Here is a 16,013-nt window from a genome sequence, read left to right on the forward strand (position 1 = left end):
CACCTAGACCAGACCAGGCACCCCCACCCCATAGCAATGACACTCCTTGATGGCAGCAGCCATCACAACAACGGTTTAGGAACAACCCAAATTCACTAGATCCCAAACTGATCAAGTATCTGTGGGATGCATTGGAACAAACTTGATCCACAGAGGTCCCTCCCCTCAACCCATAAGACCCATAGGACCCCACTAACAACATTCTGTTGCCAGACACCACAGGACACCCTCAGAAGGCCCATGTCCATTCTCTGATGAGTCACAACTGTTTTGGAGGCACAAGGGAGACCTACACAATATTAGGAAGGTGGTCTTAATGTTATGCCTGATTGTGTTTATATACATATCTATATAAATGTATATTCGGTATATTGTTAGATAGCCCTGTTGGACCGCAGGCAGGTGCAACTAGTACACAAAAAGGTTTCCCAATTAATTAATAACTCCATGGTTTCTCATGCAGCCATACAAGCTGTCTGCCTGTGATTTCGAAATATGAAATAATGTGCAGGATAGTCTTACAGCTGCTGTCAGGTCAGACATTCACTGTTGTGCTGCAATCTGCACTCCAAGTATAACTCCATTATTGAGGGGACTTTAAAATGGGAGCTGTGTGACACACAGCGGGATGATTTAGTTTAATGACCATGGCAGTGACAGCACTGTGATGGAAATTGGACTCCCCCTGCAAATTTACATCACTTGAGGGTACTTGGGGCTCTTTTAGCGGCTGCACTCCAGAGCACGAGCCATCAGGAGGTCCTGGATATGTCATGCTTGTCACCTTCCTTTAAGTGTATCTGCAGACGTGGGAGAGGGATTAATATTATATAGCCTACGGAAGCACAGAGGCCGTCTTATCAGCACTGCAGATGTGATAAGCACCTCTACCCCCATGAAAACCAGGAAAAATCTCAGAGCAAAAAAGACAAGCATCTCTTTGTGTTGTTTCCTCACACTGCCTCCGAGTTTCAATGCAGCTTTAGTGGCAGATATGGTGCAATTTCACATCTGTTGTAATTTGATGTGCCTGGATCACCCTCTGTGAAATCGTCTTGATCACAACATGGCTCCTTTCAATTATTTAGAAAGTTGGCATATGGCTTTAGAGATAGTAATCTGATTTCTTTTGATTTAGTTTTTTATTTTTTCAGAATAGCCTACACCACAAGCCCCAATAACACCAAAAGCCCTTCCCTGTGCTCATGTTATTTGGTAGCTTCGTGTTCACACTCTTGTCTTTTTGTCGAAAAAAAAAAAAAGAAAAAGATTTATTTATAAAATAAGAATGTCACTTTTATGGAAATATTTTCCATCATCGCCATGACACTCATCTCACATTAGTTCACATCAATGCAGACGTCAGTGTGCACAAATTGTATTGCCCTCGAACCGATTCCGAGCTGTGAATGGAAGTTATGGCAACCATCGCTGTCACTTCAGTTTTATCAGAAAAACACCCGGTGGAACCATGGAAACAACATGTGACACAAAAAAACATCCACAGCCGAGCCAGCATGTACTGTAATTAGAATTTATTGAAGCCTGTTCAGCCTGGCAGAAAAAAAAAAAAGGTACATCATCTGCTGAGCCTTTGGATTCAGTCCCATACCTTCCATTAAACGCCGTACAGCGCATAAAGCCTTAGCATCACATGGCAGGAAAATGAATGTGCTCATTTGTGAGCTCCAAACAAGAACGTGACATGTATGCATTATAGCGTTAATGTATGAAATGAAGTTTGCATCTAAAGTTAGTTGTTACACTCTAAGTAATCATATTCCACAGCGTGCATATCACGGCGTAGCTTTTAGAAAATGAATTCTACCCGAACAGTAGCTGAACATTTAGAGACCTTTCAGAAATGTAAGCGTGTTCTCTTTACACAACACCCAAAATGCGCGCCACCCACCAGCGACAGGGCATAATAACCCGACAAGCTACCTGGCACCCTCTGTAGTTGTAAGGCCAGGGCCAGTAGCCGCGGAGGGGCTCGCATATTCTCTGACAGTGAGTGTAGCTGCGTTGGCATTCAGAGCAGCAGATTCCCTGGTGGTCTAACATGGTGTCAAAGGTCATGGCGCCTTCCTCCGTGGTCCCGCCGCTGCGCTGCAGTTATGAGAAGCGATGTTAATTTTCGACAGCAAATACTTTCTTTATTTATTTATTTTTTTTTCAAATGTATCCTCATCTGCAATTCAAATGTTTTGTGAAAAAAAAAAAAAGAAAACTTCTCATCTTCCCAAACATGTGACTCGGGCTCCTTAAGGCAAAATGAATTTTTATAACCAGTGGGAGTTTTCACTTCAGTTCATGAGTTCATCTTGGTTTGAATGGCAGAGAGTGACCTGCAATTAAAGCTGCCAGTATGACACCTTCACAGCTGACTGAAAGCTGTAAGAGGTTAACACGCTTCCAAACCACTTCTATTTGTGCGAGAATACATTTTTAACAAGGCTGGCACCTTAAGGACCAAGTTGAAGTTAGCAACGTTACTTTAAGGGTTCCTTCAGGGCCTAAATGCCTCACGATAGTTTATCGAAAATGCGCCAACTCCGCAGTCTTGTTTATCATAAACAGCGTTGTTGGTGAAGTTGGCACTCACGTGGTAGGGGTTCTCAGGGTTGAAAGCTGACCCCGCAGCCGACTGTGACCCCTCCTCTTCTTCTACCGGCGCTCTGGAGGTGCCGGGCTCCGCGTGACTCACCGGGTCCCTCTCCTCGGCAGCTGCCTCCGACTCCTCCACGCTGGGCTGCCGTTCGGCTTGCCGCACGTCTCTCTTTTTCCTCTCCCCATCTGTTCCAGCAGCCACAAGAGGCGAGAGTATTGGGTCAACATCCACAAGATGCCATACATGTCCTCAGAGCTCAATCCTACATAGCTGGAGCTGTCTCAGATGTCCTGAATAATTCAATTAGCAGCAGAGATATCAAGCAGCCTTGCATATTTCAAGATCATTCTTTTTTAATACAAGACTTTGTGAGCGTGTTTTTTCTTTTTTCTAAATGTAGTGGCTGTTTGAGAAGCGTTTCACTAACTTCTTAGACAAGGCTGTAAATTTTACAAGTGTGTCAGCAGATAAGAAGGGCAATCGCAGCTAAGATTTTTTTGTAAGCTGCGGAAAAAGCGGAATATTTCTCACGGGACAGAGCGCCCTGCTTGACAGAAGGTCAGTTTTCCTTGTGGTGTGGTGTGAAACACTAGCTAGAAAGAAAAGTAGAAGGCAACCTTTAGAATACGCAGGTTGGAGCCAGTAAATAGGAAGTTTCCCGCAAAGATCCAGAATTTTTTTACTCAGAAACTTGGTCTCCGTCAGAGGCTGCTCTGCTGCCACCCATATGAGGAACTCTTCATCAAACCTCACCGCCGTTAATTCTTCTGTCTGAAAGGAGAAAGATAAGACAGTGTCCTTGAATTACTCAGATGGGAAAATAAATTAATGCTGTAATCTCTTTCTTTTTCTACATCTTTCACATTTGCAGCGTTCTGTATCAAGTAGTGTGCGCATACCAGGTCTAGCATCGGCGTCTCTTTGTTGTGAACTCCCATGTGTGGAAGGCTGGCTTTGATTTGGGATTTTATATAGCACTTGTCTCCTCCAAAGAAGCGGATTCCGGTTATTCCCTGCACCAAATCACAGAGATGCCATGTTTACACTCACGGCTTTGCTACTTTGCTGAGCACACAGAAGGTCTCAGCTCAACTACCTCAGGAGGAAGAGAGAGAACAAGGACGAACTCACTCACAATTTGAAAGTCATGAATCTCCACAGCTTCCTCCGCTCCACTCCCGGTTTTAAATCTCTCCAGATTGTTGTCAGAATCAATTTCCATGGAGCCCTGCCTCACCTCCCCATTGATGTTCACACTGTAACGAACATTATAAACCTGGCAACATTCAAAGCGGGACGTTAAAATGACTGATTAGTCGAGTTATGTAAATCACAACACAAAAGAAGAGCGGGACAGAAAACGAGGTTCTCGTCGCTTGTTCTGCTCCCTCGCGCAGTCATTTTGTGTTGAAGTAAATCCTCTGTTGTGTTACCACACTGAGAATTAGAGTAAAGCACCGCAGGAGATGCTATTGCAGGCCTTGATGGGGATGTTTGCCCTACAGGTGAGCTCATTAGAACACAAATGAACACATTACACATGCTTTCTTATAAGATGACGTAGAGTTGGAGGGTAAATGGATGTAGTTTGTGTGTGTTGTTGGGTTAAAGATGTAGTTTTATAGTCTGAATTACTGATAGCTGAGAAGGCAGACAGTATCACATGTATTCGGATGATATTCTCAAGAAATAGCAAAAAAAAAATAACAATACCTGTAAAAAAATCTTATAATTAGAGGATTTTCTCATCTTAGTTTCCCACTGAAAGCATTGCCCTCACATTCACTTTCAGATATTTGTTATTGAACAGGCACTGCAATAACCTCAGCAGTCCTCCGTGGACACTTACATTTTTATCGCTGACTTTCCACAGGTAGAGAGCAGCCATGGATGCACACAGCATTAAGACCGCACCGACAATAAGAACCACAGCTCCTGATCTCAAGAGACGACCGACTGTAGCAGAGGTCGGCGTGTTCGATGCGCTTTGTCCCTAAAGTTCAACGCAGACAGGGTAAGGCGAGGCGTTAAACATAACCTGGAAAGCTCAGCAAGTGTACGGCTTTATTAACATTTCACGGGTGTCAGCTGCATTTCCGATCAAACACTTAGTAAGGCTGTCTTACCGGAGGCCTGCAGTGTTCAAAACAGGAAGATCCGTGAGCTGGATTTGGGACTTTTTCCATAATCTCCCTCATGATGTCCTCTGTGATTCCTTCTCTAACTGCTTCTCTTTTTGGAGAGTCTGGTTATTCACCTGAAGGCTCCCTGACACTTCAGTGTGAATGACGTACAGTTGATATAAATTACTTTGGCTAAATTCTTCGTCTGAATGTTACCTGTGTCTCCAAGTTGCCCAAAGCAAGGTGGCCACCCTGTGGTACCGATCTATAATTAGACTTTTGTGCCTCACCAGAGATTGTCTGGTGTCTGGTGTCTGGTGTCTTGTGTCGCAGACAGAGGTGCAGTAAAAATGATGTTGATGTTGATTCTTTGAAGGCAAATACATAACCTTAGGTCAAATAGACTTTCAGAGGCTATTTTATATCTTCAATAACCACCTCTAAAACCCTGTGGTCTCAGTGACGTCTTCATATTCCTACAACACGCTACAAGATACTGCAATACTGGACACAATCACAGGCACACACACACACACAAACACAGCCACACAGACATAACCTTTGCTTCATTATGAATTTTCTAATTTGACAGCAGGAGAAAGCGAGTTTTGTGGTCAAGGTTACCAGGTCTTGATCGTAACTTAAAAAGAAGAAACACTAAGAAAAGCGATTCAAATGCTCAGTGCTGCTGTTGCTTGGAAACAGATTAAATCCTGTTTTTTTTGGATTCTGGTAAGCTGGGAGGCAATCACAAAAGGTGAGAGGATTCTTTGACCTTTGAAAAACATGTAATTGTGGGAGAATTTGATCAGCGATGCAACATTTGCATGCAAATCAAGGCAGCGGCAGCAACGCTGTGTACAGTGAGAAGACAATGGGATTGGCTAATGCTTGCTATCAATTTAGCTGTGATGGTTGGAGGAGCAGATTGTATTTACTGCGGTTTATAAGCCTTTAAGGCAAATGAAATGCATTCAGTTGGCTAATTGAGGTTGCTGTGTGCTCTGTGGATATTTCCTCAGGACAATAGGTTGTACTCTGCTTATAATATTACGGTTGCTTCCTGTAAGCTTACACGCTGGTCCATTTTGAACTGTCATGGAACGGCAAAGCAGTATTCCTTTTAAATGTTTATTTGTGCAACAATGTGATAAAATCTACCACGAACATGGCATTGGAATCTTTTCATATTGATTGTTTTCCACAGCAGAAAGGCCATTTTCAGCCCAAATGTTCATAGGTCATGCCCCTTAAATAGTAACACATGCTCTTAAAAATTCATAATAAAAGTCTTTTATACATTGAATCATTATGAAAAATATATTATCAATGTAGAAAATCTTGCATATTACACATGATACAATGAACAGTCTTAAATGAGCCAAAAGACACGTGACACATTACAAAACACAGCAACAATCCAACATAGAGTCAATTGAGATAAAGGTACTGTACAGTATAAAGACAAAGTGATTTTTTTGTTTTTAATGACTAATGTTTTGTTTAACGCTGTCTTAAGAGTTTGTATACTCTGGGATGGATATTTCATCTGTTTCCTGTATTCTGGCTGGCGTCGGTGGGCCGACGAGAATATAATCAAATTCCTGGTGTTGAACTTTTTCGTACACACTTTGCAGGCCGTTGGTTTTTGGTATGTGAGCTGGGTAGTAGTTTTCCCTTCTGGCGTCCCGGGGAAGTGAAGCTGTCTTGGAGAACGTTGACAGTTGCGGTCCAGAGGCCAGGCTCGTGTTGGGCCTGGTAGCTGAAGGGCTCCAGCATCGGTCCGAGTGTCCCAACACTTTGCACTCGCTTGTACATGCCCAGAGACCTGTGGAAAACAGCAGCGCTGTCAGGATGTAACACGAATACGGTTGCTAGCTCAGCTGTTTTAGGATGTTTGATGAAAGAAAAAAAAAATAAATCCCAGTGAGCTAAATCAATCATAACGTATCCAGTGTATTGGAAAATATATAGCTGTATCTTGATACAGTCTGTTCTGCGCACGGTTTAGAATTTGCACTGTATTCATAAATAAATCATGCATCACTGCATGGATTTGACCCGCAAATACTCTTATTTGACTTCTTTTCAGTATAAATGTATCATCATATTTTCCTGACACTCACTGTTCGTTGGTGGCGACTCTTTTTTGTGCACATCTCCACTTATGTCAGAATCGCTGTCATTGAAGTCGCTGTCCCCTTTGCCACTGTCCTTGCCGCTGATGTGGGGATCTCTGGCTGAGATGGTTGTGAAGGAATTGCCCTTCCATATTGTTATTGGTCTGACGGTTTCTTTCCCATATCCTGGTAGAGTGGAATAACCCTGCAAAAGGCACAAACACATGCACATTTTGAGTCAAAAGACAACAAAGTCAGTGTGCTGTAATGTCTGGGACTATTGGCGTACCTTTAATTTACCCTCCATCACTCTGTTGTTTGACTCGAAGATGCCTGCTGTCTGCCTGCCATCCTCACAGCCTGTCTCTGTCGTGCTGCTGCCGGCCAGTGGGGGTTTCTCGGGAAAAGGGTGGGCATCAAACGCTTTGCCTTTGTGGTTGACAATCACCGAATCAATATGACCACCTTCCACTTTGTCCACATTCGGTACGTCGTCTTTGTCATCAAAGCCCCCCTCCCTTGTCTCTTTTTTCCGGCGGCTGCATATGGTTGTGATGAGAATGATAGCCAGCAGGAGGAGAGAGCAGCTCCCTGCCAGGACGATAATTATGGCTATAGACATGTCCCATTCAAAGAGCTCCTCATTGCCATTCTGAGCAGAGGAAGGCAAACTTGGTAGAGTACCTTCTATGAAACTGAAGTGTATAATGGCTGTGGAGGTGAGCGCGGGGGATCCATGGTCGACGACCGACACTGTGACTTTGACACTGTCTGTGAGATCATACGTCAGCTGTCGACTGACGTGCACCTTCCCCGAGTCTTTGTTGATCGAGAAACCCAGGTGTCCCCCCTCGGTGATTTTATAGGACAGCTGTGCATTTATGCCTTCATCAGCATCTGTGGCCTTTATCTGGGTTACCACATAACCTGCAGGTGCATCTTTGGGCAGGAAAACCTCGGCAGATCCCTTGTAGAGTGGGGGCTCTATGATGGAAGGCTGGTTGTCATTCTGATCTACTATTTTTAATCTGATGACAACCGTGCTCTGCAGCTGTGGTGACCCACCGTCACTTGCTTGAACGTGCACATCTAGATGTTTCATGACTTCATAATTAAAACTTCTCAGCGCGTATATGGAGCCAGACACCGAATTGAGAGACACAAATGTGTTAACTGGGGATCCCATAATAACACCGTCCATTAGTCTGTAAGTGATTTTCCCATTGTTGCCCAGATCCGCGTCGCTGGCCTCGACTGTGGTGATGTAAGCGCCCGGGGCGTTGTTTTCCAGCACTGAAACTTCGTAGACAGCTTTGGCAAAGTGAGGGGCGTTGTCATTCTCGTCGCTGAGTCTAATGGTGTACTGGGTGATTTTTCTCTGCGGTGGTGACCCAAAATCCTCAGCCATGACAGTCAAGTTATACTCACTAATCCTCTCCCTGTCTAGGGCTGCTGCTGTAACTATCATGTAGCTGTCCTCGTAAGCCTGACGGAGTTTGAAATGGTCGTGGCCGTATAATGTGCAGTGGACCTGGCTGTTAACACCAGAGTCTCTGTCCAAGGTGCTGATCAGCGCGACCAGACTGTCCTTGTCTGCCGCCTCGCTGATGTATGCAATGCCCGTCGTGATGGAGGTCATCGGGGTGATACTGATTTCTGGGGCATTGTCATTAACGTCTGTGACGTGAATTATGATTTTGCACACGGAGGGGGTCGGGTTGGGTCCCAGATCAGTCGCCTGCACGTCTAGCTCATAGGTCCTTTTGTCCTCAAAATCCACAGGACTCCTGAGAGTCAGACGACCTGATTTATTATCCACTTGGAAAAGTTCTCGGATCTCATGAGAAACCTGTTTTCCGAACCCGTAGACGACCTCTCCGTTTAAACCCTCATCGGCATCAACTGCGTTTAAGTCCAGTATAACAGTGCCAGCCGGTGCGTCCTCGGGCAGACTGACTGAGAAACTGTTCTGGTCAAAAACAGGACTATTGTCATTAAAGTCTGACACCCTGATAGTTATCTTTGTTGACCCCGATCTGTGTGGGTTTCCTCCGTCTGTGGCGATCAGCTCCACAGTGTATGATGACTGAGTCTCCCTGTCTAGCTCTTTCATTAGAACCAATTCCGCATATTTAACCCCATCCGCTCTCAGGAGCACATCAATGGTAAAATGACTGTTTACAGAAATTTGATAGCTTTGGATGTAGTTTGAGCCGACATCTGCGTCCACAGCTGGGTCCAAAGGGATACGGGACCCAACCGCTGCGCTCTCCGAGATTTCCACTACAGATTCCTTGTTTGGGAACTCGGGAGAGTTGTCATTGATGTCCTTTATTTCCACCTCAACGTGAATCAATTTGTAGCGATCTTTGGAGAAATTAACCGCGTCAAAAGTAATCAGACACTGTGGAGTGTGTCTGCAGATTCTCTCCCTGTCAATTCGTTCCCCGACAGTGAGTTCCCCGTCGCTTTCTCTTACCCTGATGAATGAATCGTTGAATTGTTTCATCATCCTGAAATTGGTCTTGGAGGAATGAGACAGACTCAAGGACATGTCCTTGGCAAGGTTCCCGATGACCGTACCTGGTGCGTCCTCCTCTCTGGTTTGGTATCGTATAGTATTTCCTTCAGACTGAGCCCATGAGGAAAATAAAAACAGATGGATTGAGAATATAAAAATCCACCGGTGCCAATAAGTTATCATCTTCCTTGTTATCTTCCCCTCGGTAAGCAGCCTCATTGTGTGCCGAACAGTTGAGAGCGGTTCACCTCTGGAGCGAGCTCTCCATACAGCTCCCGCTTTTATGAACTGAACTGTGCTGAAAAGTGAAAGTTACTCGCTCTTTTACGCGCAGCCAGTCAGATACGCTTGTTGCCTCGCCTTCAACACAGCTCAAAATTCTGCAGTGGCGGGGTTTATACAGCTCCTCATGCTAATGAGACGAAGTGTGACCAATCCCTCGCTTTAGAATTAAAAATACCCCCTTATGGGGGGAAAAGGGAAGCTCTAAGCCTATTTTTTTTAAAGTGCACACTGAAGGAAGTTGCAAAACAGAAGAAAAAGGGGGCAGAAAGATATGCCACAGCTTTAAGATAGCTCCTGCACTGTTTATCGTCTTATTACAGCCATTACGGAGTGATGGTTTTATTTAGCAAAAAGCCTATTTCTTTCCTTTTGATGTTCAGTTCGTTCGTTCTCTGAGCGCGCACGGGGGTGCGTGTGGATGTGGGCATGTGTGCGCGCACGTGCACGGATGCGTGCGTGCACACACACAAAAGCAGCCCAATTGTTTTTCTCTGGTGAGATGAGAAAGGTTTTGCTGGAGGTTCAGTGGGAGCAGCTTAATTATCCCGAGACAAATGTTGACCTTTTGGTGCAGCACTGGCTGAATTATTTTTGGTTATATTGCACTATAAAGGGGAGAAATATGATCCGAGAGGGTTCCAACCGCGACTGTAGCCTGTGGGCAAGACAGGATATGGATGTAGGGTTTCTTTGAAGACTGTCTCAGAGAAAAGTGTCTCAAATTCAAGATCAAAGCGTCCTTTATTTTCTTCTTCTTTATCTCTCAAAATCACATTTTAATTCTTGTGTCTAGGTTTTATGGAACCAAGAGACCAACAGATATATTTGCTGACGATATGGGTTTATCCCTTGGGCTTTGAGGACAGCCCTCAAACATAATTTTGATTTCATTTTGATTAATGATGATTTCAGATCATATAAAAATGCAACCAACATCCACTACTGTAAAGAATTATACGGGATCAGCCATTTTTACTTCCATCTTTGCATAGACTATATGAAGAAGGAGGGAACTACAGCCACAAGAGTTCATACACTTTCCTTATTTCCACTTAATTTCATAGAAGATGATGATATTTCAAACACTAAGGCACTGCCATCATCATGCCAACGCTTTTTCAACACGCCTCTGCAAAAATAGAAGTCCTCTAACAAAGAGTTTTACAGGTCTGACACAGAAGAACTTGACTGGACTGTTCAGAGCCCTCATCTCGACTCCCTCCAGCACCTCTCGGGGTGAATGTGAAACGTCGACTGCGAGACAGACCTTATCGCTCGACATCAGCGTCTGACCTCACTTATAATTGTGCGGCTGAATGGAAAAGAAAAAGCTCTCTATTCACAGGTTCGTGAAAAGCCAGGAGAGATGACGGAGGCATAAGTCCAGAATAGCACGGCTTTCGTTCAAGAAGCACTAATTGACGTGCAGAGAGCGGTTACACATGCTTTGATTAGGTGTCCAGATACTTTGGCCACATTTTGAATCATACATATATTTATTTTAAGCCTTAAATCTTGACATACTGCAGCGAGGACACAGTCCTGAATTGAGAGTTGAGTTGCAAAATAACAAGTGTATGTGATTTGATTCATGTTGCAGTAATTGCAGGACTGAATTATGTCAGCAGCTTCCAACCACAAACTTTTGAAAAGCGGTAGCTGGAGTTTAAACTAAATTTAAGCAGTGAACTATACAAAACAAATATGTTAGCATGGCTGTTCCTCCTCTTTAGATGTTCTGTCAAACCCCTGTTGGACCCTATTAGATTGGACATGTGTAGAGTAAATTTGTGCAGTACAACTGTGTTTTCACACTTCTTCTATTCTGCTGCTGTTGAGACTGCGTAGTTTAGAGAATTACCGATAAACACAGTGCAAATGTTCCATCACCCAGCATCCAGCACTATTTATCTTTGACTATTTGTTCCTACTCCTCCACAACACCACGTTCATAATGATTCATTAGTCCGACACAGAGTCCACAGCTTGCTGCGGTTGAAGCACTTAAAATAATCTGAAACAATAATGCCAACAATGGCAATAATGATGCGAGTCATTGTGAAGAACCCACAGAGACACATTTAAATAGCGGAGTCTGCCGTGAATAACAAAGGTGGGTGGGCTGCTTCATAGTATAAGCTTTCCAACATGCAACTGTGACGGAACGCGTTTGTTTGCTCAAGCAGATGTCATTACATTTTCATGTTTTGATGTAAGATAATATACTAAAATTGCTCCAAATGCAGAGAGTAATTGACTTTTTTGTAATCACTTAAACAGTTTCTCACCAAGGCTGCCAGCTTACCTTGAAGCACACGTGGATGCTTCAAATAGAAATATACAAATGACTTTACAATGTCTTATTAGATACTGCACTATCTGTGAGGCAAACTTCATAATTATGGCAGCTCTGCACCTCCACTACTGCATGTGGTTTTCAGCGGGTGTGCGTGCTCCTCTCTCTTGTGTGCCTCCAGGTGCTGCCCATCCCTCATTATGCAGCAGGTGATTTGGTGCACCTGTCCCCGCTTGGTCATCAGGAGAGGGGGCATAAAGCTGAGAGAGAAGGCACAACCGCCGCCAGTGGGCCATTCTGGACAGTGATGGGTCTGCTTGTGTTTCGCTGCTGCTGAGCTCAGTAGTTTTTGCTCGCTTGCGTGGAGGCAGGTTGTGGTGTTTTGTTGCGCGTTTCATTTCAGTTTGTAGACTGGGTTGAGATTATTTCTGGTTTGGGTTGTGGCTGTTGATCTTGCGGTTGGTTTCTTGTGGTTTTTACTGTCTTTTGATATTAGCAAAGGGGTAAAATGAACATGTGTAATGCTAAAGACCGCTTCCTTAGACATACTGGAGAACATATAAGCATTTAGCAGCTAGACCGTGTTCACACACAAAGAGAAAATATTGGTTTTACATTCATCAGATGGCCACAAAAATGACTCTAAATGAGGTTAAATACCACTTCCATCTGCTCTAAGTTGCTGCATTTATTAACTTTGTGTCCAGATAATCAGTTAAGTTTTGGAGCTGGTGTAACTGCAAACATCTGACAAATATCCTCAAATGTTGGACTATTCTTGTTTAAAAAAAAAAAAAAAAAAAAAAAACCTTCTCCGTGTCTTGGCCCACTTCATGGCATTTGCGCTGAGAATTTCTTGACACTCGGTGGAATTCTTCCTCCTACATTAACAATGTTTCCAGTGAGATTGGCTGCCACATACTGTAAGCCCCCGAGCAGAATTTTCACCCCAGTGCCTAACAGATGGCGAGGTGCTCTTTTCGTTTAGCTCATTTATTTTTTTTTTTTCTCCAAATGTACCTTTTTGCTCAAATTTAAATTCATCTGTGCGCAACACTTGTTTCCTAAAAAGCTTACCCAGATGTTGCTTTGCAGATGTTGGACAGTGACTGTTGTATGGGGGTCACAGGTAGGGTAAGGCAGCGCTCCCTTCTGACGACTCTCTCACAGCTCACGGCTAAACCTTCCTCTGCAGTCATACGGGGATTTTGCTTTTCCTTTCTGCCCAGCAGATGAACAGCTTTATCTTTCTCGGTGTGCTGGATCTTGTCTTTACTTCCACAGCTCCCCCTTAATGGTTAATTCTTTGACATTTTGGACAGTGGAAATTGCTAGCTGGGAGAAAGGTTTTCAGTGCCTTCCTCTGCTTCGCGGGCATCAATTAGTTTTATTTTCATACTCAGTCAGTTACTTAGACGAGGCTGTGGCTTTATAAATTCAATTTTATTCATATAGCGTCAATAACGATACAAATTGTCTCAAGATGCTTTACAACATCCCGTCTGAAACCCCCAGAGCAAGCCTGAAGGCGACGGTGGGAAGGAAAAACTCTCTTTTAACAGGAAGAAACTTTGAGCAGGACCCAGCTGACATGGAGGGACCCATCTGCATGGCAGTTTGAGAATATACTGTAAATGTTCTTGTGTGTATTATGAGATGCATATTCATTTTTGTCAGCTGATAACTCCTAATGACAACGCTTACATTCTCAACAAAACAGAACAAAAAAAAAATGAAGGTGCAATTTGTGTCTTCGACTTACTTACTGTGAGGTTTTTAGCTATTTTATAAATTCATGACTTAAAAAGAAATGGTGCATTGGTGGATGGACTGACAGACCACTGGACTGACACCATGCAAATGAAGACAAGCCTGTATTTCCTTGATCATGTTTTCCACGGTCTTATGTGAGAGCGACACAACTTCAGTGCTCCGTGGCAAATCAACATTATAATGTATCTTTAAACCAGCAGAGGAAAGAGTGAGGAAAACCACAGATCTGTCCATTTAACAGATTCATAAACAGTTGTTCATTTTTTCAGCCCGATGCGGAGCCGCGCGTTACGCAGGGTGATTTCCACTTTAATGAGAACAGAGGTGATCATAGGAGGACAGTGTGGGCGATTCTCTTTGGATTACATTAAACCCGGTCAAACGGTTGTTGTGATAGATGGATTATTACAGCACAATACAGCGTTAGCTTGAACTGGGGCGCAGAGGAGTTTATGCGAATTTATGATGAGCAAATGGTTGAGAAAAGTTTACTTAGCAGATGTTTTTTGTCGTGCTGTGCATTTTCCACAGTGCATTTACATGTTGCATTATTTAATTGCATTGTCTGGAAATAGGAATAGTTCATATATACATAAGCTTTATTATTCTCTTTCTTGCCATGATGGATTTTCTGCTCGTTATGACCTCTCGAAGGTTCAAGCTGTGTGGATATCTCAGTATCTGATAATCACCCACATAGAATACATGAGCTCAAGGTCACTTCTGCAAGAGGACTTTACACCGCACTGAAAGGCTCAGAATTCAAGCTACATTTCACATTAATATTCAATTTCAAATCTTTGTGCAGATGGTAATTCATAGCTGCTTTTATTCACAGCAGAAAGCAATGAATTGCGAGAATCATCCGTCACAACAAATGTGTGCATGATGCTGATTGGAAAATTGTGATAGCGATTTTGTGATTAATGTTATATAACTGCGTCTGGTGCAGATATTGCCATGAAAGTCACTGGGAAATTATTCACAACCTCAAACGGATTCACCGAGAGAGTGAAAGAAGCAAACGGCAAACCAAAAATGAGGAAGGGGAAAAAAAAAAAAAACGGTTGCAGGGAAAGATATTTCAAATTTACTGTTGGCCCACAGACACAATTCCATATTTAATGGGATTGTAAATGCATTCAGTTCCAAGGGATGCCTTTGCATTTTAAGTTCTCTAATCACTCTGGTCCATAATGTGCCTGAAGAAATGCCATGATAGGCTGCATTTGTGGAAGGCACTTAGCTTCACATTCTTTTACAAAGATTAGAAATCAGAGGCAAATTACTCTGTGGTGGAGCTCAGCTCAACTGAGTATTGCTCTGGTGGGAGATCTTAAAGAACTCAAACTTTCATGTCTTTTAGGTGCCAGATTCGCTTCTCTTTCTTTATACATCTCTGTCTCTCTCTTCAATATTTTGAGATATTCTCTTACTCACACAAGAGACTGATAAAACAATACCCCTCTCATGTCTGTGAGCAGCCGGTCAGCTTAACACAATGTACGAGAAGAGGTTTGTTTTTGTGCTAAAAGAGCTGGTGAGGGTGTGTCTCAACACAGAACACTTCTTAAGACCAGAAGTTAAGGCAAGAAACGAATAGTGTAAAATATTTAAGAGTTTAGATGTCACCATGTAATTTCTTCAGTTGATTACTATGTTTACTTATGCAAAACGGGTATAATCTAGGGCGGCACAGTGGAGTGGTGGTTAGCACTGATGGCTCACAGCAAGAAGGTTCTGGGATCGAATCCATGGGCTGACGGGGGCCTTTCTGTGTGGAGTTTGCATGTTCTCCCTGTGTCTGTGTGGGTTCTCTCCAGGTACTCCAGCTTCCTCCCACCGTCCAAAGACATGCTTGTTGGGTTAATAGGTGATTCTAAATTGGGCGTAGGTGTGCAGGTGAGTGTGAATGGTTGTCTGTCTCTCTGTGTTAGCCCTGCGATAGACTGGCGACCTGTCCAGGGTGTACCCCGCCTCTCTGGGATAGGCTCCAGCACCCCCGCGACCCTTCACAGGACAAGCGGTTACAGAAGATGAGTGAAAAAAGGTATTATCTAATTTACATACATGGCATGTTCATTTCCAAAACAGCAGTCTGACCATTGGATAAAGCCTGGTTCAAAATTCTTCATCATGTTCATCATGTTTGATGAGTGATGCAGTTATAATTGTAAGGTTTTGTGTCTGTAAGTGTTACTGGATTTAAAATTCTGGCTCTGAGAACTTTTAAATATGCTCTGTAAAATCACACAGGTTTTTTTTGGAGACTGGTATTTAAGGT

General features: G+C 43.4%; 2 protein-coding genes across 2 annotated transcripts; both read right to left on the bottom strand.

The window, feature by feature from the left end:
• Positions 1–1,717: 1,717 nt before the first annotated feature.
• Positions 1,718–4,271, bottom strand: cnmd (chondromodulin). The gene is made up of 5 exons (XM_084544119.1): positions 3,747–4,271; positions 3,511–3,624; positions 3,229–3,382; positions 2,606–2,796; positions 1,718–2,109 (listed from the first exon to the last, which is right to left on the bottom strand). The coding sequence occupies exons 1-5, from the start codon at positions 3,831–3,833 to the stop codon at positions 1,882–1,884; spliced, it is 774 nt and encodes a 257-aa protein (XP_084400245.1). The 5' UTR covers positions 3,834–4,271; the 3' UTR covers positions 1,718–1,881.
• Positions 4,272–6,248: 1,977 nt separating this feature from the next.
• Positions 6,249–9,663, bottom strand: LOC311487815 (protocadherin 8; the record flags this gene model as incomplete). Its single annotated transcript, XM_084544203.1, has 3 exons — positions 7,144–9,663; positions 6,861–7,059; positions 6,249–6,562 (listed from the first exon to the last, which is right to left on the bottom strand). Exons 1-3 carry the CDS (start codon positions 9,592–9,594, stop codon positions 6,249–6,251), a joined length of 2,964 nt encoding a protein of 987 aa, XP_084400329.1. The 5' UTR covers positions 9,595–9,663.
• Between the last annotated feature and the right edge of the window lie 6,350 nt (positions 9,664–16,013).

Source organism: Chelon labrosus, assembly GCF_963514085.1.
Source record: "Chelon labrosus genome assembly, chromosome: 5".
Taxonomy (NCBI): domain Eukaryota; kingdom Metazoa; phylum Chordata; class Actinopteri; order Mugiliformes; family Mugilidae; genus Chelon; species Chelon labrosus.

Excerpts from the sequence above, each read along its gene's own strand:
- cnmd (XM_084544119.1), bottom strand. The coding sequence starts at position 3,833 with ATGGAAATTGATTCTGACAACAATCTGGAGAGATTTAAAACCGGGAGT. Across the intron at positions 3,625-3,746 it reads AGATTCATGACTTTCAAATT|GGAATAACCGGAATCCGCTT; the intron begins GTGAGTGAGTTC and ends GATTTGGTGCAG. Across the intron at positions 2,797-3,228 it reads CCAACCTGCGTATTCTAAAG|ATGGGGAGAGGAAAAAGAGA; the intron begins GTTGCCTTCTAC and ends CTGCTGGAACAG.